The 22,577-nt window shown below is 47.3% G+C and overlaps 1 protein-coding gene across 3 annotated transcripts; it reads right to left on the bottom strand.

The window, feature by feature from the left end:
* Positions 1-85: 85 nt before the first annotated feature.
* Positions 86-7,998, bottom strand: MMP19 (matrix metallopeptidase 19). 3 transcript variants are annotated; one of them, XM_030822486.1, is made up of 9 exons: positions 7,974-7,998; positions 6,058-6,676; positions 4,811-4,941; positions 4,372-4,587; positions 3,155-3,400; positions 2,267-2,395; positions 1,506-1,670; positions 1,218-1,345; positions 86-1,037 (listed from the first exon to the last, which is right to left on the bottom strand). In XM_030822486.1, exons 3-9 carry the CDS (start codon positions 4,875-4,877, stop codon positions 699-701), a joined length of 1,290 nt encoding a protein of 429 aa, XP_030678346.1. In that variant the 5' UTR covers positions 4,878-4,941; positions 6,058-6,676; positions 7,974-7,998; the 3' UTR covers positions 86-698. The 3 variants fall into 3 exon arrangements, with proteins under 3 accessions (XP_030678346.1, XP_030678348.1, XP_030678347.1); XM_030822488.1 differs by lacking the exon at positions 7,974-7,998 and having other exon boundaries at positions 6,058-6,143; positions 6,449-6,959; XM_030822487.1 differs by lacking the exon at positions 7,974-7,998 and having other exon boundaries at positions 4,811-4,912; positions 6,058-6,959.
* Positions 7,999-22,577: the final 14,579 nt, after the last annotated feature.

Genomic DNA, 22,577 nt, shown 5'->3' with positions numbered 1-22,577 from the left:
TAAAGATCTAATAGAGGTACCTTTATTATACAGACTATTGTAGGAGTTACACAGCCAGACAGCTAGAGGAAGAGCTGTTCAGTCCTCTCTTATGAACATGGAGTTAGCTTTTATTAAACACAAATGTACCAGACACTGTGCCAGGCACTTCACATACAGTATTTCATTTAGTGCAACAATCCTGCAGTACTGGTCTTAACCTAATGTTGCAAATGGGGAATCTGAGATTCAACAAGGTTAATTAGCTTGCCCGTAATCATAAGCACGTAAATGTAATTCTCAAGGATTCCAAGGCCCTTGCTCAGTTTACTGGCCATGCTGTTTTCTTGCATTTTATGTAGGAAGAACAGGACCCAGGCATCTCCCTCTACCACTGACCTCCAGAGAAGAGATGACACAGTTGGAAGGGCTGTCTAAGACAGACAGGAAATGGAGTTGGGGGCCAAATCCAAGTTAGGGGAGCTGAGTTAGGGGAGCACTTCTCAGGAGTGAAAATGCACAGGAGAGTGGTGGCTGGAGTTGGAAGTGTTAGAGGCCTGAGGTCTACGGTCATGCCCCTGCTACAGTACCTGCAAGGTTCTACTAAGCAGACAGGTATTTCATTCAGCTATTAGGCCTTAGGCTTCTAGGAGGGAATGAAAGGGTGGGTGGTGGAGTCTCAGGGGTTAATGTCCAAGATTGTGTCTGTGGTTGAGCAGTCAGTATTCAAACGTGGTTTCTGTGGCTGAGAGAGTGGTATCCAAGGTTGTACCCGTACCTGAGGGAGTGGTATTCCCACCTGATGGGGTAGTGTCTATAGTCTGGGGACGACAGTGCATCCAGTTGTGGGCAATATTTCTGGGATAGCCTTTCTCTACTCGAAGCTGCTGGTTGAGGCGCCAGTAGACTTTGCCCTTGAAGAAGTAGACTCGGCCATCTTGCCAACTCATAGCAGCCGAGGGCTGGTTTGGCACTCCCGTAAACAAACCCTTGATTGGTTTCGGGTAGCTGCTGAAGTCGGTTCGGGCTAGCTCGTCCCACTGCCAGTACCCGGAGCCCTGGGTATGGGATGGGTTGGGAGAGGGGAGAGGAAGAGGAGAGATCTTAGGACCCCCAGAGGTCTACCCCCAGCTCACTGCAGCTGCAGAACATCTCCCTTCAAGCGCAAGCTTTGCTTCTCAGTATAAGGTAGCCCACTCCTCCTAAGAAGGGATTTGCCCTTGCTTTGAACTTTATACCTTAAAGAGGAACACCTTTTGGTTGAGAGGCCAATAGAGAGCTGCATCCAGGTTAGATTCTACCCTATTCAGCTTCTTGGGGAAGCCAGGAGACATCTTGAAATTAATGTAGCGCCACACCTTGTCTCCTGAGAGCATGTGAGGAAAGAACAAGTCACCTCTGTCCTCAGGTGATAGCTTTTGGTCTCCTCCGGTCCACCCATTCAGAAACTTCTCATCTCCCTCCTTTTCTTAGTTTCTTTAAGATTAGGCCCTCCTCAAGTAAGACACTGTAACTAGCCCCCTTACCCTTAAAGAAGTGAATCCATTGTGTTCGAGGCGAGTAGACAGCAGCATCCAGGTTACCGGGGAGCCCCTCCCAAAGGGCAGACACTCGGAACAAGGGGCCTGGTCCTGAATCTGTTACAGTCCACACATAGTCCCCCTTGAAAGCATAGGTCTTCCCACGGGGCCCTGAGAGTAATGGTGTGTCAACAAGTCAAAAAGACAGAGGTCAAGTAGACAGAAACTTAGGGGTATCTCAGCCCTACTAACAATTTGCCCTCTCCCTGCAGGCTGATTCTTCAAAAATTCATTCTACTTTAATTCAAGGAGAAAATTAAAGGCAGAGAAAGAGGACTCAATGCTTTGTTGCTCAGAGCATTTCAGCTTTGGTCCACTCAACAAAACAAAAGCCTTGCAGATAGCTATTCCTCCTTAGGAACCTCACCCTCCCCTCCAAGTGGCTTCCTAGTTGTCCTTCCAACCAGGTGCACCCTCTCTAACAGGCAATCTGGGTAATATAATTTTCTCCATCTTGCTCCATTTCCAGATGTGTTCTAGTGGCCCTTAGAGGGTAGCAACCTTGGTAAGTGCCTGCCTAAGCTGCCTTTAATTTGGCTCCGAACTCTCCCTCCCCATGTCACATGTCTCCTTCCATGGTCATTAATGCCTGGGGTCTAACCTCCATTGCTCATGCTGAAGTCCCATGTCACTCCCATATGTCCAGGCTTCAGGATCAGCAGGCTGCCCCCACCGCCTGCCAACAGCCTGGAGGGGAGGGGCCTCACCCAGCATCATGGCATCCAGTTCACTACTGCAGGGGTCTGGCATGGGACTGGGTTCTGTGGGCACTGGGGGCACAGTGGGCAGCTCTGTCTCTTCTTCTTCCTCATCCCTTATCACTGGACTCTTCTTGCCTATAAGGTAAAGTAATGCTGCTTAGGGAGAGAACTCACAGCACCTGTCCTCTGCACCAGTCTCCTGTAAGTTTTGCTCAGAGGCCCCATACAGAGGGGAAAAGGGAATCCTAGAGCGTTTTCATTTGTGGTAGGCAATATTATGTTGATATCAGCAGGAGACACATTCTAGGTTTGAGAGGCACCAGAAAGGGAGAAGGAGGATTGTTAGAATGTGCATTCTTGTCGGGTGTGGTGGCTGACGCCTATAATCCTAGCACTTTGGGAGGCTGAGGTGGGTGGATTGCCTGAGCTCAGGAATTTAAGACCAGCCTGGGCAACATGGTGAAACCCCGTCTCTACTAAAATACAAAAAAAATTAGCTGGGCGTGGTGGTGTGCACCTGTAATCCCAGCTACTTGGGAGGCTGAGGCAGGAGAATCGCTTGAACCCAGGAGGCGGAGGTTGCAGTGAGCCGAGATCATGCCATTGCACTCCAGCCTGGGTGACAGAGTGAGACTCCATCTCAAAAAAAAAAAGGAATGTGCATTCTCCATCCCCAAGCATGGGTGTCAGGAGAGAGGCCTGGAAGGAAGATTAGACATAGAAGAGTCAGAGAAAAACTGTTCCTGAGAATGAAGAAGCCTGAGTAACTGGGCTGGAGGAGAAGAAAGAAGAAAGACACTAAGCTATATCCCTACATGGAGGCTAGACCTATCTCTTCAAGCCTTGACGTGGGAGTCAGACTGACTCTCCCCCTCACTAGGGGGAGGGACTGACCATAGAGAGCCTGGATCCCTGCCACATCATCTGGGTGCAGCTTGAAGTGGGGCCGGTAGCCCTGGTAGACTGGGGCCATGAGGGCCTGGGAATATCGGGAGTGCCCAAGCCCCAGAGCATGGCCCACTTCATGGGCTGCAATGATGCGCAGGTTCACCCCGCGGTAGGTCCCCTCAGTCCAGAACTCGTCTTCATCGAAGTGCACACTGCCCAGCTCTGGGATGTCGGCATGGGCCAGGACTCTCCCTGGACAAAGGCAAAGGTGAACAGGAAGGAGGTCAGAGCCCGCTAGGCTAGAGCACACCCTGCCTATTATAAACTCTCATTAATGCATGCCCTTAAAATTCCCCCAGCTATGTTCACTGTCTCTTGGATGCTTCTTTCTCTCCTTTCAGACTCCCCTGTCATCACCCAGTTCTCTCAGGAATGCCCATCACTGTCCCTTACCTCCCCAGCCACTCCCTGCTCTCTGACTCATACCTCCTCTCTGGCCCATACCTCTAAGGTATGCCTTGAACAGGGGAACTTAAGGGAGAAAAAGAAGCATAGGCAGCCAGGGGTGATGGCTCACACCTGTAATCCCAACACTTTCAGAGGCCAAGGCAGGAGGATTGCTTGAGTACAGGAGTTTAAGACCAGCCTGGGCAACATAGCAAAACCTCATCTCTACAAAAATTAGCCAGGTGTGGTAGTGTTTGCCTGTAGTGTCTACCTGGGAGGCTGAGGCGAGAGGATCACTTGAGCCTGGGAGGTTGAGGCTGCAGTGAGCCATGATTGTGTCACTGTACTCCAGTCTGGGCAACAGAGTGAGACTCTGTCAAGCAAGCAAGAGAGAGGAAGGAAAGAAGGGAGGGGGGGAAAGAAGGAAGGAAGAAAAGGAAGGAAGGGAGGGAGGGAGAGAAGGAAGGGAGGGAGGGAGGGAGAGAAGGAAGGGAGGGAGGGAGGGAGAGAAGGAAGGAAGGGAGGGAGGGAGGGAGAGAAGGAAGGAAGGGAGGGAGGGAGGGAGAGAAGGAAGGGAGGGAGGGAGGAAGTTTCAAAGAGGAGGCTCCATGTAGATGACCAACTGCGCCCCTGCTCCCATTAGAAGGTAATTTGAGAGTGTATGGTGCAGGTGGGATAAAGGGCAGTCCAAACATCAAGGTTCTAGAGTCACTGGTTCAAGGAGACAGAGGTAATCTCAGAGGTCTATGAGGTGGGAACTGAGAAGTGTTGCCTACCAGGCCCATCAAAAGTATTGGAACAGTACGAGCTTTGGCGGCCATGGAAGGAGAGGCGGATGTCAGCCGCGCCAGCCTGCACCTCTCGGAAGGTCAAGGGAGCCACGTTGCTCCAGTCCTCGAAGGCTTGACGCAGGGCTGTCCGGGCTGTGTGGGATGGAAGGGTGGAGGGCAGGTTCAAGATGCGGAAAGTCAGGTGCTTCTTTCTCCAGCGGCCTTGTTAATGACCAGAAAACAGATTAGAATTGCAGATCCTTCTGCCAACCCCAGAGAGCTCCTCTGGGTTTAGACACTCAACCCCCAAGACAGGTGATAACCAGGTAATCACCAGGTGATTATCTATTCAACACTGAGCTGGTCCAGACTGTCCTAATGCCACCCACACGCCAAAACCACATCACCCCCTCCTCTCCCTCCCTTTTCCAGGCTCCGTTCTCACCCAGCAACAGGTATTTAAGGGTCTTCTGGTTGAAGGGATCCTCTAGGCCACAACGAGGCTGCCTCATGCGGGCCCTTGTGGCATCATCCAGCTGACCTGAGACTGGAAGTTCAGATGCTTCCTGAAAAGCTCTGAAGGAGGGAGAGGGATGGGTCTACCAGGACAGGAAAATCTGAAATGACTGGGAGATGATTGCTCTTTGACTTCCTGCTGCCCAAGGTCATGGCCAAGAATAGCACAGAATCCCTGAAGCTGACAGGGTTACTCCAGCCTCCAGTCCTCATAACTGGGACTTTCTCTTCTGTTTTGCAGAAATGGAGATACTCCAGCTTCATCTCCCCATTTTCAGTCTCTTTTATTCGAGTAAGTTTGCCCTCAGGTGTAGCCTTCCTCCTCTACTGCAATCTTCCTTCCTTCCTTCCTTCCTTCCTTCCTTTTCCTTCCTTCCTTCCTTCCTTCCTTCCTTTTTCTTCTCTTTCTTCCTTTCTTTTTTGGTAGAGATGGAGTCTCACTATGTTGACCAGGTTGCTGTCAAACTTCTGGGCTCAAGCAATCCCCCTGCCTGGATCTCCCAAAGTGCTGGGATTACAGGCATGAGCCACCATGCCCAGCCCCTCTACTGCAATTTCTAACCTTCTCCTACTCTGTGGAGGTGTCTGGCTCCCCTGCTCTGGAGAGCTTTCCACTAGTGCTCCCACCTGCCAGCCTGTCCTCCTTCAGCCTTCTCCCTTCCTGAATGGATACCCCTCCCAGCCCAGCTTGCTCTGGAGCAATTTCATCCATCTATGGACTGTCATAGGGCCTAGGGGCTTTTCAAGGGACGTGAACATATCTGAGAGCAGAAAGAAAAACAATCCATTACATCAACATATAAAACTATAAAATAGAAATAAATAAGTACCAAATTAAAGGCCCACAAAAGGTAACAGCATGTCAACAACTCAACTCAGTTTTACGTATCATTATACTTTATGTGGACTATAACTAAATATTAGTATTTGAGATATGATGTGGGTAGAGACTCCAAAGGAGTGCTTATGGCCTAGGAAGATCCAATGACTGTATTCCTCATCTGTGAATCCCCATCTCACCCCATGCCCCACCACCATAATAATGATCGCCACCCATCTCTAGATCCCTGGCGTGGTTTAGGGTCAGGAGGAGGTGGGCCTGGGGAAAGGAAGGGATGAGAAGGAAGAAGACCTTGAGACCTTAGCCCTAAAGGCATACACCTCATAGCTTCTCACCTCAGAGCCTCGGTGATATCTTCTGGCTTGAAGTTATTAGATCCTTCTAGAGGCTTCTGTAGGTACCCATATTGTGACAGGTAGTCCTATGATGGCAGTGGAGGTAAGCAGGTTAAAAGGGGGTTAGTCTCAGAGTAAAGCTTCTAAGTGACCTAACAGGTCCATCAGGAGAGGAGGGACCAGATATGGAAGCACTAATGGAGAAGCACCTTAGAGAAGGGGCTCAGGTGGAACAAGGGGAAGCAGCGGGAGATGGGCAGGGTAGACCATGGGGCAGAGAGAGCAAGGGAAAGGCAGAGAGGCTGAAGGTCAGGAGGGAGGCTTGGATGGGGCTGTGGAGCAGTAACCCCTGTCCCTCCGCTGGCCCAGGTCTCTTTCTTGGGGGACTTACCACGGCCGCCACCTCTGCAAGCCCCAGGACCCGGCCTGAGACTGTCATGGGGAGTAGGAAGCCCAGCCACAGCTGCGGCCAGTTCATGGTCCCACCAGACAAGAGCTCCAGAGGCTGTCCGTGCCCTCTGACCTGAGATTTCTGGGAGCCTGGGGGAGCAGTGCTAGGCAGAGGGGCTCTTACCTCCAGTTCTTTTTACTCTCCAGCCTCTGGTCCTCTTTATAACAGCTGAAGGGAATTTGGGGGAGAGGCAGAGGGAGGTGACTCAGCCAAGAGATATGTTGCAATTCACCATTAACCCTTGCCCTACCAGAGAGCAGAAACCAAAGAGAGTTCCCAATCCCTTCCCTCAGAGTCCTCTGCTGGAGATGGAAAAACTTCATACTGCCCTAGGGTGAGCATCCAGGCAGGACGAGAACCAGAATCTCTGGAGAGACTAGAGATAGGGATCATGGACATCCCCTGGAATTAGACATCGCTATGCCTCAGGGACCCTGGGCCAGCAAATCACTCCGCCCCTACCTTTGAGTCTCCCTAGGATAAGCTGAGAGGTAGGAAACAGCTGAGGTAGCTTGGGTTTCAGGTGAAGGAGTCAAGCATGAAGTCTCAGTTTCTTTGTACCCAAGACCAAGTTGGGAATATAAATGCTCCTGAAACCTACTTATGTCTGCTTTAATAAAAAGTCATTATTTCAAGAATCTAATGAGCCTGGAATATGTGGGTGTAGGTGGGGCTTAACAAGGGCACAAATAAGTAAAGGGCCCAGAGCCTACTCTCAGGGAGCTTACGGATCCAGTGGGGCAGATCCAAACACCTGGGAAGAGGGGAGCCAGCGTGCCAGGCCAGAGGTGATTCACCCTAAGGGGCTTGGGGCTGGGGGGAGGTTTGCTGAGAAGGCAGGCTTTGAGATGGGCTTTGAAGGCCAGCTGAGAATTGATGGGGTAAGGCCAGGCATGGTGGCTCACTCCTGTAATCCTAGTACTTTGAAAGGCTGAGGTGGGTGAATCACTTGAGATCAAGAGTTCGAAACCAGCCTGACCAACATGGTGAAACCTTGTTTCTACTAAAAATACAAAAATTAGCCAGGTGTGGTGGTGGGCGCCTGTAATCCCAGCTACTCAGCAGGCTGAGGCAGGAGAATCACGTGAACCCAGGAGGCAGAGGTTGCAGTGAGCTGAGATCGCACCATTGCACTCCAGCCTGGGCAACAGAGCAAAAACTCCATCTCAAAAAAAAAAAAAAAGAAAAAAAAGGAATTGATAGGGTAAAAGGATACCGAGAGACAGACAGTGCAGGTCTTGAGTAAAAGTGCAGAGCTGAGAGACTGCCGTACTCAGTAAGTCAGAAGGATCAGGACTGCTTCATTCACCACTGAATTCCCAGTGCCTACCCCAGGCCATCTCCGTGCTTTCGAGGCTGTGCTTAATAAATCACTGTCAAAGAATGACTGGGGTGGGAAAATGGTTGGGAGACAGAATTTGGAGAGGGCCTTAAATGCTATGCAAGAAAAAGAAGAAAAACTTACATTTAAAAATACCGGACGGGAGCAGTGGCTCATGCCTGTAATCCCAGCACTTTCGGAGGCCGAGGTGGGCAGATCACGAGGTCAGGAGTTTGAGACTAGCCTGGCCAACATGGCGAAATCTTGTCTCTACCAAAAATACAAAAATTAGCCAGGTGCGATGGCATGCGCCTGTAATCCCAGCTACTCGGGAGACTGAGGCGGGAGACTGAGGCAGGAGAATTGCTTGAACTGGGGAGGCAGAGATTGCAGTGAGCTGAGATCGCGCCACTGCACTCCAGCCTGGTGACAGAGTGAGACTCCGTCTCAAAATTAATTAATTAATTAATTAAAATAAAAATACCTACTATTGGGTGATGGGTGAACCAAAATCTCACAAATCACCACTAAACAGTAAAGAACTCATGTAATCAAATACCACCTGTTCCCCAAAAACCTATGGAAATAAAAAATTAAAGGAATTAAAGGCCGGGCATGGTGACTCACACTTGTAATCCCAGCATTTTTGGAGGCCGAGGTGGGTGGATCACCTGAGGTCAAGAGTTTGAGACCAGCCTGGCCAACATGGTGAAACCCCATCTCTACTAAAAACACAAAAATTAGCCAGGCGTGGTGGCACGCGCCTGTAATCCCAGCTACTCAGGAGGCTGAGGCAGGAGAATTGCTTGAACCCGGGAGACAGAGGTTGCAGTGAGCTGAGATTGCACCACTGCACTCCATCCTGGGCGACAGAGCGAAACTCTGTCCCCCCACAAAAAAAAAGAAAAAGTAAAAAAAAAAAAAGCTACTATGTATTACATGCTCTATATATTATCTCCTTTAGTTCTCACAGCCATCTGGTGAGGGGAAAATTATTCCGGCCACTTTTTGTAGGAGGAAATAGATACTCAGAAAGGGAAATTTGACCAAGAACATGGAACTCCCAACTGGCCTGACCTTATTTAAATCCTTCTGCTGACTCTATAACTCCTGCTCTTTCCATACACCACACTGACACTTAGAGCTTTGTTCTTTAAGTAACTAGGACGCCTGAAGGCTCCACCATCAGTTACACATCATACAACGTTTGCATATTGTTCAAAAGCACAGTGAAGTAGACATAGGAATGGGGGAAAAGGTAACTGAACTTTTATGTTCTCAGAAGGGCTGGGAGGCCACAAGCGAACACCTCACAGCCCAGGATCAAAGAGGGGGACGCTCCTGATTCATATTGCTGCCCTCAATGATGCTGGTCCCTCTGACCCATCCACCACCCAACTGGTAACCATTGGGTGACTAAGTCTCAAGTGACCAGTGACAGGCAAGGAAGGACAGAAAGCCTCTGAGCGATGAGTGACAGGGCCCATCACCAAGGCTGATGCACCCAGGAAATGATGGAGTTTGGGGACAAGTTCCTGCTTAGTCCCCTGCAGGGGTCTTTCTCCTCTCTTTCTACCCCCTTTCCAGTCTTTCTCCTTTTGAGAACAGAACATGGGCCAATTGAAAATTAATTATGATTTTTAAAATTAATGTTTTGTGTTTTTTTCCTGAATAAGTTATTCATCATTCATTATAATATTTGGTATTAGAAAATACCAAAACAAACAAGGAAGAAAATGAAAACCACTAGTAAATTCTACCGAAAAGAGAACCACTAGTAACATTTTGATGCATGTCTTTGAAACTGTCTGTGGAACTGAGTTCACCCAGCTCTGCCTGCCTGGCCTCAGCCCCTAGAGACTGGCTGGGATGGAGGAGAAAGCTTTAGGAGCCAGAGAGGATAATGGAGGAGAGGTGAGGGGAGGGGTGGGGAAGAGACAGACAAGGAGGATGCAAGGGACAGGAGTAAAGTGAAATGAATGTTATAGCAAATTACTCCCTCCCCTTAGAAACCTCATGTAAGGAAAAAAAGAAAAAAAAAATTTTTGGGGGGGGTCTCCCAGGCTGGAATGCAGTGGCACAATAATCCTGGCTCACTGCAACCTTCGCCTTCTGGGCTCAAGCAATCCTCCCACCTCAGCCTCCTGCATCACTGGGGCTACAGGCACACACCACCCAGCCCAGCTAATTTTTGTATTTTTTGTACAGAGAGTGGGGGGGTGAGGGAGGCCGGTTTCCTATGTTGCTCAGGCTGGTCTTGGGCTCAAGTGATCGGCCCACCTCAGCCTCCCAAAATGCTGTGATTATACGTGTGAGCCACTGTGCCTAACCAGAAAAAAAAAAAAAAAAGTATATATATTTAGTGTCTTAGGGAGAGAGATGGCAGTTATCATAAGGTGAGGGTGGGTACTAACTCCAGCCTCCTGGGGGTGGAACTACATTCTAGCAACTTAGGAGCCAGGAGAGGGAGAAAAAATCAAAAGTAAAAGCTGCCAAATAGTTAACTTCATTTACATGTTAACAACAACCCTTCAGCCGGTATTATCATCTTTTTTACTCCTTTTCTAAGACTGAATCTCACTCTGTAGCCCAGGCGGGAGTGCAGTGGCGCAATCTTGGCTCACTGCAACCTCCGCCTCCCGGGTTCAAACAATTCTCCTGCCTCAGCCACCCGAATAGCTGGGATTACAGGCGCATGCCACCACACCCAGCTAATTTTTGTACTTTTAGTACAGACGGGATTTTGCTGTGTTGGCCAGGCTGGTCTCAAACTCCTGAGCTCAAATGATCCACCTCCCTTGGCCTCCCAAAGTGCTGGGATTACAGGCATGAGCCACCTCACCTGGCCAGTATTATCATCTTTTTACGGAAAGAGAAACTGAGTCTGTAATAAGTTGCTTCAGGTCACATAGCTAGGATGCAGCAGAGCCTAGAGCAGGCTCTAATGCTGCCATCTTTGCTCAGCACTCTTCAGTCTCCCAGAGTTCCCACAGGCACCCAAACAAAAGCCCCTAGAGTCAGGAGCTGCAGGCTGGGCACATGTGCAAGGACTGGATGACTAATTGTTGCCAGCACAGCATCATGACCACCCCCTCCACCAGCCCCTACCCCCTGAGCCAGGCTGACCCAGCTCTTTTTCCCTCTAAATCTGTCATCTCTCACTGGGGGAGATGTGGACATGTGTGCGAAGGGTTAGGACATGTGGCTGGCCTGCCCCAAAAAGAGAACTTGATCTGAGAGAAAAAAATGGGTTCTTTGTCTTGCTTGCTCCCTTCCTGCAAATTGGTTTCCCTCTCTGTCCACAAATTGTGGCAAAAGAGTTTTACAGAAATATTTTTAATGACAATATTTTAAACTATAGCAAGTGGGAGTAGAGTAGACCTCTGAGAGTATTTTCTAATGATCAGGGGCCGTGGGGCTATGGGTGGAAGGCAAAAGTTTGTAGAGATTTCTAAGCCCAGGAGAAGCTAATCTCGAAGCTATCGCCCACCCCCTCTGACAGCCACCCTTACCCTGTGGAGGCAGTGGGCAGGGAAGCTGCGGAAAGAAGAAAGGGCAATCCCGGAGGGCGGGTAGAAGGGCAAGTCTGGAGCCTGAAACTGGAAACTGGAGGTGAGAAAAACATGAGCTGTAACCAAGTTAGGGCTGGCCCCGACTTTGCCCTTGACTTGGATAAATGTGGGAGTTGGTGGTGTTAGCCTCTGACCTGTTTCCCCCTCAGGGAGTCAGGAGATAGGGAGCTTTCTTTGGCAGAGTGGGGTTGAATTTTTAAGCTGTTACCCTGGAAACCTCTGTTTTTAGGAGGACTCCCCTACATACCCACAAACACAGACATACACACGCACTTCTTTAATTACTCATAAGTTCCTAGAAGCCGTATGGGAAGTGATGGTCAGAACTGTGCACAGCTGGAACTGGTTAGTGACCAGGGAAGTGGGAGGGGCTTGGGGATGGCTCAGGGACAGGGCCAGCACATTCTGTTCCCATGATGCTCCAAACTTCCTCAACCCCCATATGAACACTTCCTGGCGTTCCCACCCACCCACCACTGCAGCTTGCACACACACTGCATCGGGCACTGGCCTGCATCAGCTCAGTTGAGAGGACGTCAAACCCAAATCCAGAAGTTCTTCAGTTTCTGCCAAAGTGTGAGGGAGACCAGCATCTGCTCCCCTTCTCCATTTCTCAGAAAAAGTTGCTGTCCCACAGGACTCCCCTGGAAATGGCTTTTTCTTTTTTTTTTTCTTTCTTTCTTTCTTTTTTTTTTTTTTTGTGAGACAGAGTCTCACTCTGTCGCCCAGGCTGGAGTGCTATGGCGTGATCTCAGCTCACTGCAACCTCCACCTCCCGGGTTGAAGCGATTCTCCTGCCTTGGCCTCCCGAGTAGCTGGGCTTACAGGCGCATGCCACCACGCCCAGCTAATTTTTGTATTTTTGCTAGAAATGGGGTTTCACCTTGTTAGCCAGGCTGGTCTCAAACTCCTGACCTCAGGCGATCCATCCTCCTCGGCCTCCCAAAATGCTGAGATTACAGGCGTGAGCCACCACCCCCAGCCTGGTGCCTTCTACTGGTGGTCTTATTCCCCAGCACAGCGCCTGTTGCATGAAGGGATGAATTATAGCCCCTGGGACAAGGAGGAGACTAGAGAAATGAGAAATGTCAGTGTTCTCTCAGCATCTGGGATGATAGGGAAATGAAGGTAGCACAGGGGGTTTTTGCTGCTTCTAGGAATGGCAGCCTTTTCTTTCAAGAAAACCAAACTGCTTTTCCTAAGGGAGGTAGGATGTGGATAAGCACTTTGGCCTCTTATCCTCACCCTGTGACACCAGGAAACAGATCTGTCTTGACGCTGGGGACTGTCATGGGCATGGAAAACCCATGTTTGGTTCCTTTTTTGTTGGCAAAAGAGCTTGATAGGGGATTGGCAAGGGAAAGAGCCCAGCACTGACCTCTCCTTCTTTTTTTTTTTTTTTGAGATGGAGTTTCGCTCTTGTTGCCCAGGCTGGAGTTCAGTGGCGCAATCTCAGCTCACCACAACCTCCACTTCCCGGATTCAAGCGATTCTCCTGCCTCAGCCTTCCGAGTAGCTGGGATTACAGGCATGCACCACCATGCCCAGCTAACTTTGTATTTTTCGTAGAGAGGGGGTTTCTACTAAAACCCAGAGGACGTCAGACCCAAATCCAGAAGTTCTTCAGCTTCTGCCAAAGTGTGAGGGAGATCAACATCTGCTCCCCTTCTCCATTTCTCAGAAAAAGGTGCTGTCCCACAGGAGTCCCCTAGAAATGGCTGGAGGCTTTTCTTTCTTTTTTTTTTTTTTTCTATTTCTTTTTTTTGTGAGACAGAGTCTTGCTCTGTCCTCACCTTGGGTGAGGACAAGAGGGCAAAGTGCTCTCTTAGGAAAAGCAGTTTGGTTTTCTTGAAAGAAAAGGCTGCCATTCCTAGAAGAAGCAAAACCCCCTGTGCTACCTTCATTTCCCTATCATCCCAGATGCTGAGAGAACACTGACGTTTCTTATTTCCCTAGTCTCCTCCTTGTCCCAGGGGCTAGAATTTATCCCTTCATGCATCATGGTGAGCCACTGTGCCCGGCCTGACCTCTCCTTTTGAAGAGGGTGGTAACTAGATGAGGGAGGGAAAGTTGGGAAAGACCTAGCTCTGTTCGTGCCAGGCCAGCAACTGCAGAGAGGGGTGTTGGGGTGAGAAAGCTGTCCTTGATGGCGAAGGGATGCCTTGACACCTGTTTTGATGGGGTGGGGGGTTCTCCGCAACGCCTATTTTGCCTCTAAATTTTTTAAGAAGGATACGGGGTGTTCACCAGTGTGTTTTTATTCTTTTTTAAATGGAATTCATTAATTTCACCATAGGGGAAGGGTTGATGCTGTGTGCAAGTATATCTTGCACAGAGGAAGAAAGAACTAAAAGGTTTTAAAGTGGCACAATTCCAAACTCAAACGAATTGAGCTGTGTGCAACTTTGGCACAATGAGCACTGCTGCTCAGCTGTGAAAGGAGTTTTTGAAATGTGAAATAGGAAAAGATAACTGAGAAAAAAGACTGTTGATCCTAAGGAGACTGTTTTCTCAGATTTTTTATCTTTCTTTGCATTCACTGGTTTGGAACCTCCTTCACTGTGAATCTCTCCTGGGCAAACAGAATGTGAGCTGGTGCCTTCACACAGTCCCACAAACTACAGAGGACATTTTACAGGGCTAGTGTCACCCTCCCCAGTGAATTCTTGGAGCCACACAGTCTTGGTGCATAGCATGGTCTTCGGGTCTCAGTTCCCTTCCTAATCCTTAGTCTTGTGGTTTTTAAGTGGAACTAGCATCCCAGACTAAAAAGCAACATTTATAGCTCCTTGAACAAGCCACCAGGGAGGCACAAATACCTCCCTGTTGTCTATAATACACCCTTACAGATCACAAGCTGGCTGTGTGATTGTCACCCTGTTTGACCTGGGGTAAGAGGTCACAAAGGAGGAAGCAGAAGAGGAAATTAAGTCTGAACTAAACAATACCATAATACAAAGAAATTCCAGAATGCTTTTTTATGCTCTCAACTTCCAGAGGGACGTAAGACCCTGTTAAGTGAAAACTTAGGAAATGTTGACTATATCTTTTGCAGAAGGCTGAAAGACAGAAGACAGAGTGAGGTTGCAGGACCCGAGGATTGATCCCTGGTCTTCAGTGCCTTTTAACTGAAATGGGGAGGACCCAGCCAGACAGGACCTAATAGGTTACTTGGATATTTCAGATAATTTGTCCTGGGGTTGTTGCCTCTTTTCAGCGCCCGGTTTAGAGAACATATGTCTCAAGCCATAACAGTCCAAAGTGGACATTACATCCTCAAGTCTTCCATTTTCAAGTGCCTCATCATGAGTTGGAGAAACCTGGCCCAACATTTTGCTGACTCCTGACATTCCAGGCTTTGCTGCTAGCATAGCAGGGAATTGCTCTTTAGTGAGATCAAAAGTCTTGTTAGAGGGAGGAGTTTCACAAGGGAAACCTAACTCTGTGGATGCCCCAGCTCTCCTTTTTGGTTGTGGATGTTCTCTACTTCATGTAATACTTGGTTAATATACTTTTTTAATTGAGAGATAGCACACATGCAATAAAATGTATAAAGTGCACTAATTTTAAGTGTGTATTTTGATTTTTAAAAATGTGTATATTGGCCTATGAAGCCATCACTCAGATCAAGATAGAAAATATTTCAGGTACCCCATAAGGGACCCCCATGTCCTTTTCCTGTCTGTATTCCATCAAAGGTATTCTAGGCCAGGTATGGTGGTTCACACCTATAATCCCAGCACTTTGGGAGGCTGAGGTGGGAGGATAGCTTAAGCCCAGGAGTTTGAGACCAGCCTGGCAGCATAGGGAAGCCCCCATCTTTAAAAAAAAAAAAAAATCCAGTCTGGCCAACATGGTGAAACCCCGTCTCTACTAAAAATACAAAAATTAGCTGGGCATGGTGGTGCATGCCTATAATCCCAGCTACTTGGGAGGCTGAGGCAGGAGAATTGCTTGAGCCTGGGAGGTGGAGGTTGCAGTGAGCTGAAATTGCGCCACTGAACTCCAGCCTGGGTAACAGAGCGAGACCCAGTCTCAAAAAAAAAAAAAAAAAAAATTATCCAAATGTCGTAGCGCATGTCTGTGGTCCCAGGTACTCTGGAGGAGGAGTCAGGAGTATCACTTAAGCTTGGGAGGTTGAAGCTGCAGTGAGCTGTGATCCTGCCACTGCACTCTAGCCTGGGCAATGCAGCAAGACTCTGTCTCAAAAAAACATCTACAAACACCTGTTCTGCTTGCTGCTTGTTCTTTTTTTTTTTTTATTTTATTTTTATTTGAGACAGGGTCTCTAAAGGTTATATGGAAAGGTAAAAATAAAACACAACAAAACAGAATAGTCAACTCAATATTCAAGAACAAAGTCAGCGGGCTAATACTACATGACTTCATGACTAATAGTAATCAAGACAGTGTGGTATTGGTGAATAGACAAATAGGCTGGGTGAGGTGGCTCACACCTGTAATCCTAACACTTTGAGAGGCTGAGGAGGGTGGGTCACTTGAGCTCAGGAGTTTGAGACCAGCCTGGACAACATACTGAAGCCCCATCTCTACAAAAAAATGCAAAAATGAGCTGGACATAGTGGCATGCACCTGTAGTCACAGCTACTTGGGAGGCTGAGGTGGGAGGTTGGCTTGAGCCCAGAGGTTGTAGTGAGACAAGATCGCACCACTGCACTCCAGCCTGGGTGACAGAGGCAGACCTTGTCTCAAGAAAAAAAGAATAGACAAATAGATCAATGGAGCAGAATAGAGAGCCCAGAAACAGAAATAGAGCCGCATAAATATAGTCAACTGAGCTCTGAGGGAGGAGCAAAGGCAATACAATAGAGCAAGATAATCTTTTCAATAACTGTCCTAGAACAACTGGAAATCCTCATGCGAAAAAAATGAATCTAGACACAGACCTTATATCCTTCACAAAAATTAGCTCAAAATGGATCATAGACCTAAATGTAAAATGCAAAACGATAGAACTCCTGGAATATAACATAGGAGAAACCTAGATGACCTTGGGTATGGAAATGACTTTTTAGATACAATGCCAAAGACATGGTTCATAAAAAAAATTGATAAATTGGACTTAATTAAAATTAAAAACTGCTCTGCTAAAGACAATGTCAAGAGAATGAGAAGACATGACACAGACTGGAAAAAAATATTTGCATATCTTAATCAGATATCTTATCTGATTTGTTTATCAGATATGTTTATCTGATTAAGGATTGCTAACTAACATATGCAAAGATCATTTAAAATGCAATAAATGTATAACCCAATTAAAACGTGGGCAAAAGATCTGAAGAATCGCCTCATCAAATAAGATACACAGATTGCAGGTAAGCATATGAAAAGATGTTTGACATCGTATGTCATTAGAGAACTGCAAATTAAAACAACCGTGAGATATCACTTACACCTATTAGAATAGCCAAAATCCAAAACACCGACAATACCAAATGCTGGCAAGGATGTGGACCAACAGGAACTCTCATTCGTTGCTGGTGGAAGTGCAAAATGGTACAGTTACTTTGAAAGACAGTTTGGCAGTTGCCTACAAAATTAAACATACTCTTACCATATGATCCAGCAGTTGTGCTCCTTCGTATTTACCCAAATGAACTGAAAAGTTAGTCCGTACAAAATTTCCACGTGGATGTTTACAGCAGCTTTATTGCTGAAACGGGGAAGCAACCAAGATGTCCTTCAGTAAGTGAATGTATTAATAAACAGTAGTACATCCAGACAATAGAATATTATTTATTACTAAAAAGAAATGAGTTATCAAGCTGTGAAAAGACATGGAGGAAACTTAAATGCATATTATTAAGAAGCCAGTCTGGGCTCGGCGCAGTGGCTCATGCCTGTAATCCCAGCATTTTGGGAGGCCAAGGCAGGTGGATCACCTGGGGTCAGGAGTTTGAGACCAGCCTGGCCAACATAGCGAAACCCTGTCTCTACTAAAAATACAAAAAATAAATTAGCCACCTGTGGTAGTGAGTGCGTGTAATCCCAGCTACTCCAGAGGCTGAGGCAGGAGAATTGCTTGAACCTGGGAGGTGGAGGTTGCAGTGAGCCGAGATCGCACCACGGCACTCCAGCCTGGGTGACAGAATGAGACGCCATCTAAAAAAAAAAAAAAAAAATTAGCCTGATGTGGTGGCACACACTTGTGGTCCCAGATACTCAGAGGCTGAGGTGGGAGGATCACTACACCCCAGGAGGAGGAGGTTGCAGTGAATTGAGATCATGCCGCTGCATTCCAGCCTAAGTGACAGAGTGAGACCCCATCTCAAAAGTAAATAAATTAATTAATTAAACAAAATAAACAAGCCAATCTGAAAAGGCTACATGCTATGATGTAGCTTGTGTGTATGATTCTAACTATATGACATTCTGGGAAAGGCAAAATCATGGAAACAGTAAAAATATCATTGTCAAGTTGGACGTGATGGCTCATGCCTGTAATCCTACCACTTTAGGAGGCTGAGGCAGGAGGATCCCTTGAACCCAGAAGTTCAAGACTAGCCTGGGCAACATGGCAAAACCTCATGTCTACAAAAAACCAAAAACGGCCAGGCGCAGTGGCTCACGCCTGTAATCCCAGCACTTTGGAGGCCAAGGTGGGCGGATCATGAGGTCATGAGTTCGAGACCAGCCTGGCCAACATGGTGAAACCCAGTCTCTACTAAAAATACAAAAATTAGGCCGGGTGCGGTGGCTCACACTTGTAATCCCAGCACTTTGGGAGGCTGAGGCGGGCGGATCACGAGGTCAGGAGATCGAGACCACGGTGAAACCCTGTCTCTACCAAAAATACAAAAAATTAGCCGGGCATGGTGGCGGGCGCCTGTAGTCCCAGCTACTCGGAGAGGCTGAGGCAGGAGAATGGCGTGAACCTGGGAGACGGAGCTTGCAGTGAGCCGAGATTGCGCCACTGCACTCCAGCCTGGGCGACAGAGCGAGACTCCGTCTCAAAAAAAAAAAAAAAAAATAGCTGGGCGTGGTGACAGGCACCTGTAATCCCAGCTACTTGGGAGGTTGAGGCAGGAGAATCGCTTGAACCTGGGAAGTGGAGGTTGCAGTGAGCTGAGACCATGCCATTGCATTCCAGCCTGGGCAGCAGAGTGATACTCCATCTCAAAACAAAAACAAAAACAAAAATTAGCTGAGTATGGTGGTGTGTACCTGTGGTCCCAGCTACTCGGGAGGCTGAGTCAGGAGGATTGCTTGAGCCCAAGAGATCAAGGCTATGGCAAGCTATGGTCACACCCCTGCACTCCAGCCTGGGCGACAGAGTGAAATCCTGTTTCAAAAATTAATTAATTAGGCCGGGCACGGTGGCTCATGCCTGTAATCCCAGCACTTTGAGAGGCTGAGGTCAGGAGATCGAGGTGAGGAGATCAAGACCATCGTGGCTAACACGGTGAAGCCCCGTCTCTACTAAAAATACAAAAAAATTAGCCGGGCGTGGTGGCGGGCGCCTGTAGTCCCAGCTACTCGGGAGCCTGAGGCAGGAGAATGGCGTGAACCCGGGAGGCAGAGCTTGCAGTGAGCGGAGATCGGGTCACTGCACTCCAGCCTGGGCGACAGAGTGAGACTCCATTAGGAGATATACCTAATGTAAGTGACAAGTTAATGGGTGCAGCACACCAACATGGCACATGTATGCATATGTAACAAACCTGCACATTGTGCACATGTACCCTAGAACTTAAAGTATAATAAAATATATATTTTTTAAATTAATTAATTAATTAAATACATGCATTTATGTATTTATGTATGTATTAATTAAATACATGCATATATGTATATGTACATATTTATGTATGTGTCCTCTAAAATGTTAATAAAGGAATAAACCCACCAGGACAAGGAGAAGAGTCAATGCATGGGAGATGACAGCATATTTTGGAAGAGGGAAATCAAATAGAGGAGTGATAACATATAGTTTGGAGAGAGTTGAAGCCTAAATGCCCATGGAAGGTGAAACGAACAGGAAGCAAGCCAATTTATGCCCCGACCCTGTCTCCTTTTTTTTGAGACAGAGTTTTGCTGTTGTCACCCAGGCTGGAGTGCAATGATATGATGTCGGCTCACCGTAACTTCTGCCTCCCGGGTTCAAGTGATTCTCCTGCCCAGCCTCCTGAGTAGCTAGGATTACAGGCATCTGCCACCACACCCGGCTAATTTTTTGTATTTTTAGTCGAGACGGGGTTTCACCGTGGTCTCGATCTCTTGACCTCGTGATCTGCCCGCCTCGGCCTCCCAAAGTGCTGGGATTACAAGCGTGAGCCACCGCGCCCGGCAAAAGATTGCTTTTTAAATATATAATTTATATTTTTGGACAGGAGAAAACATCAGTGCCATGAAATGAAAGGTGCTATTTTTTTTTTTTTTTTTGAGAGTCTCACTCTGTCGCCCAGGCTGAAGAGCAGTGGCGTGATCTCGGCTCATTGCAACCTCTGCCTCCCGGGTTCAAGTGATTCTCCTGCCGCAGCCTCCTGTGTAGCTGGGATAACGGGCGAGCACCACCACGCCCGGCTGTTTTGTATTTTTAGTAGAGATGGGGTTTCGCCATGTTGGCCAGGCTGCTCTCAAACTCCTGACCTCAAGTAATCCACCTTGCCTTGGCTTATCAAAGTGAAAAGGTGCTATTTTTTTATAATTCAAAGAACAAGAAAAAAGTCATGGAAATTTAAAGTATGATAGCCGACAGAAAAACATTCCATTGGAAAAGCTGGAAGCTAAAGTCAAGGAAATCTCTAAGTAGAACAAAAAGACTAAACGAGTGACAATAGGAGTGAAAAGGATAGAAAACTCAAATGTCAGTTGAGAAGATATAATATCAGAAAGGAAGAACAGAGAGAGAAATAAGGAGGAAATTACCAAGGAAATAATATGAAAATGCTTTCCAGGCCAGGTACAGAGGCTCAAGCCTGTAGTCCCAGCACTTTGGGAAGCCAAGGCAGGAAGAACTTGAACCCAGGAGTTTGAGACCAGCCTGGGCAACACAGGAAGACCCCATCTCTACAAAAAATAAAAATGAATTAGCCAGGCCTGGTGGCAAGCACCTGTAGTCCCAGCTATTCCGAAGGCTGAGGTGGGAAAATCTCTTGAGCCTGGGAGGTCAAGGGTACAGTGAGCCATGTTTGTGCCACTGCACTCCAGTCTATGTGACAGAGCAAGACCCTGTCTCAAAAAAAAAAAAGCTTTCCAAAACTGAAGATTAGTCTCAAAATTTAAAAAAGTGTTCTAAGCATTCAGAAAGATAAAAATAAAGATAGAAATATACCAATCACATCATCAAGTTAAAGAGCAGATCCCAAAAACTTTCTTTTCTTTTCTTTTTTTGTTTTTTATTTTTTATTTTTTGAGACAGAGTCTCACTCTGTTGCCCAGGCTGGAGCATGCAGTAGCACAATCTTGGCTCACTACAGCCTCTGCCTCCCGGGTTCAGGCTCCCGAGTAGCTGGGATTACTGGGATTACAGGCGACCACCACCACACCTGGCCAATTTTTTTTTTTTTTTTTTTTTTTTTTTTTTTTTTGAGACAGTATCTCGCTCTTTCTCCCAGGCTGGAGTGCAGTGGTGTGATCTCGGCTCACTGCAACTTCTGCCTCCCGGGTTCAAGCAATTCTTTTGCATTAGCCTCCCGAGTAGCTGAGATTACCGGCACCAGCTGCCACACCCGACTAATTTTTTTGTATTTTTAGTAGAGACAGGGTTTCACCATGTTGCCCAGGATGGTCTTGATCTCCGGCCCTCGTGATCCGCCAGTCTCGGCCTCCCAAAGTGCTGGGATTACAGGCGTGAGCCACCTCACCTGGCTTTTTTTTTTTTTTTTTTTTTTTTGACGGAGTCTCGCTCTGTCCCCCAGGCTGGAGTGCATTGGCGTGATCTCTGCTCACTGCAACCTCCGCCTCCCAGGTTCACACCATTCTTCTGCCTCAGCCTCCCAAGTAGTTGGGACTACAGGCGCCCGGCTAATCTTTTTTTTTTTTTTTTTGTATTTTTAGTAGAGACGGGGTTTCATCCTGTTAGCCAGGATGGTCTCAATCTCTTGACCTCGTGATCCGCACGCCTCCGCCTCCCAAAGTGCTGGGATTACAGGTGTGAGCCACCGCGCCAGGCCCTTTTTTTGTATTTTTTTAGTAGAGATGGGGTTTCACCATGTTGGCCAGGCTGGCCTCAACCTCCTGACCTCAGGTGATCTGCCCACCTCGGCCTCCCAAAGTGCTGGGATTACAGGCATGAGCTACCGCACCCAGACCCTAAAACTTTCAAAGAGAAAACACAAGTCATATATTAGGTATCAGGAATGAGATGACATCTGTTTCCTCAATGCAATATTGAAGGCTAACATTAAAAAAGCAATGCCTTTAAAGTTCTGAAAGAAATTATTTTAACCTAGAATTAAATACCCAGCCAAACTATAAATCAAATGTGAAAGGTGAATAAAGGCATCTTCAGAAATTCAAGCTCACAATTTATCTTTCTTGTACCTTTTCTCAGTAAGGTGTTGTAGGGGCCAAAGGAAAACTTCCCCTCTAGCCTCTGAAGGTTCACTGAAAACTCAACTCTCACAAAAGGCAGATTGATTGGAGAAAAGGCATACGAGGCATACAAACTTATTAATGTGTACAGGGGAGACAGCTGTAGAATGATTATCCTATCCCCAGTGTGGTGCAGAAGCTTATATACCATCTTGAGGTTACAGATAGAATGGGGCTCAGAGCATGGCCAAAAACAGGCTACAGTGGTAAATCAGGTTATAGTGGCAAAACAGATAATGGGAAGGAGAGAAGAGGCCTGGTTAGCAAAAGTGGTCTTGTTCTGCAAATGAAACCTCTCAAGCAGCAGCCCTCAAAGAGGATTGATGGTACATGTTTCTTTCAGGAGTTTAAAGGTGTCAGACTCTCAGTGAATCTTCTCTGAATTTGGGCAAGGGAAGGCCAAGCTGTATCAATGCAGATTCTTACAGAGGCAAATCTTCCCCCACAAAATACAGCTTTACAGAGCTACTATTTTCTGGCTCTCTGACAGCCATCTCAGAATACATCAAATAAATATACTTTGGGCTAAAACATTTTTATTTCCTTCAGTCCCCATTTTGAAACTTTAAAATGATTCAAATATTAAAAGTCAGGTTGATAGCTTCGGAGAGATTTG

The sequence above is a fragment of the Nomascus leucogenys genome, chromosome 11 (genome assembly GCF_006542625.1).
Source record: "Nomascus leucogenys isolate Asia chromosome 11, Asia_NLE_v1, whole genome shotgun sequence".
Classification (NCBI taxonomy): Eukaryota; Metazoa; Chordata; class Mammalia; order Primates; family Hylobatidae; genus Nomascus; species Nomascus leucogenys.
Note: the sequence above shows the minus strand (reverse complement) of the source record. Positions and strands in the feature narration are given on the sequence as shown.

Excerpts from the sequence above, each read along its gene's own strand:
- MMP19 (XM_030822488.1), bottom strand. The coding sequence starts at position 6,535 with ATGAACTGGCCGCAGCTGTGGCTGGGCTTCCTACTCCCCATGACAGTC. Across the intron at positions 6,144-6,448 it reads TTGCAGAGGTGGCGGCCGTG|GACTACCTGTCACAATATGG; the intron begins GTAAGTCCCCCA and ends CTGCCATCATAG. Across the intron at positions 4,588-4,810 it reads CCTTAAATACCTGTTGCTGG|GCCGCTGGAGAAAGAAGCAC; the intron begins GTGAGAACGGAG and ends GTCATTAACAAG.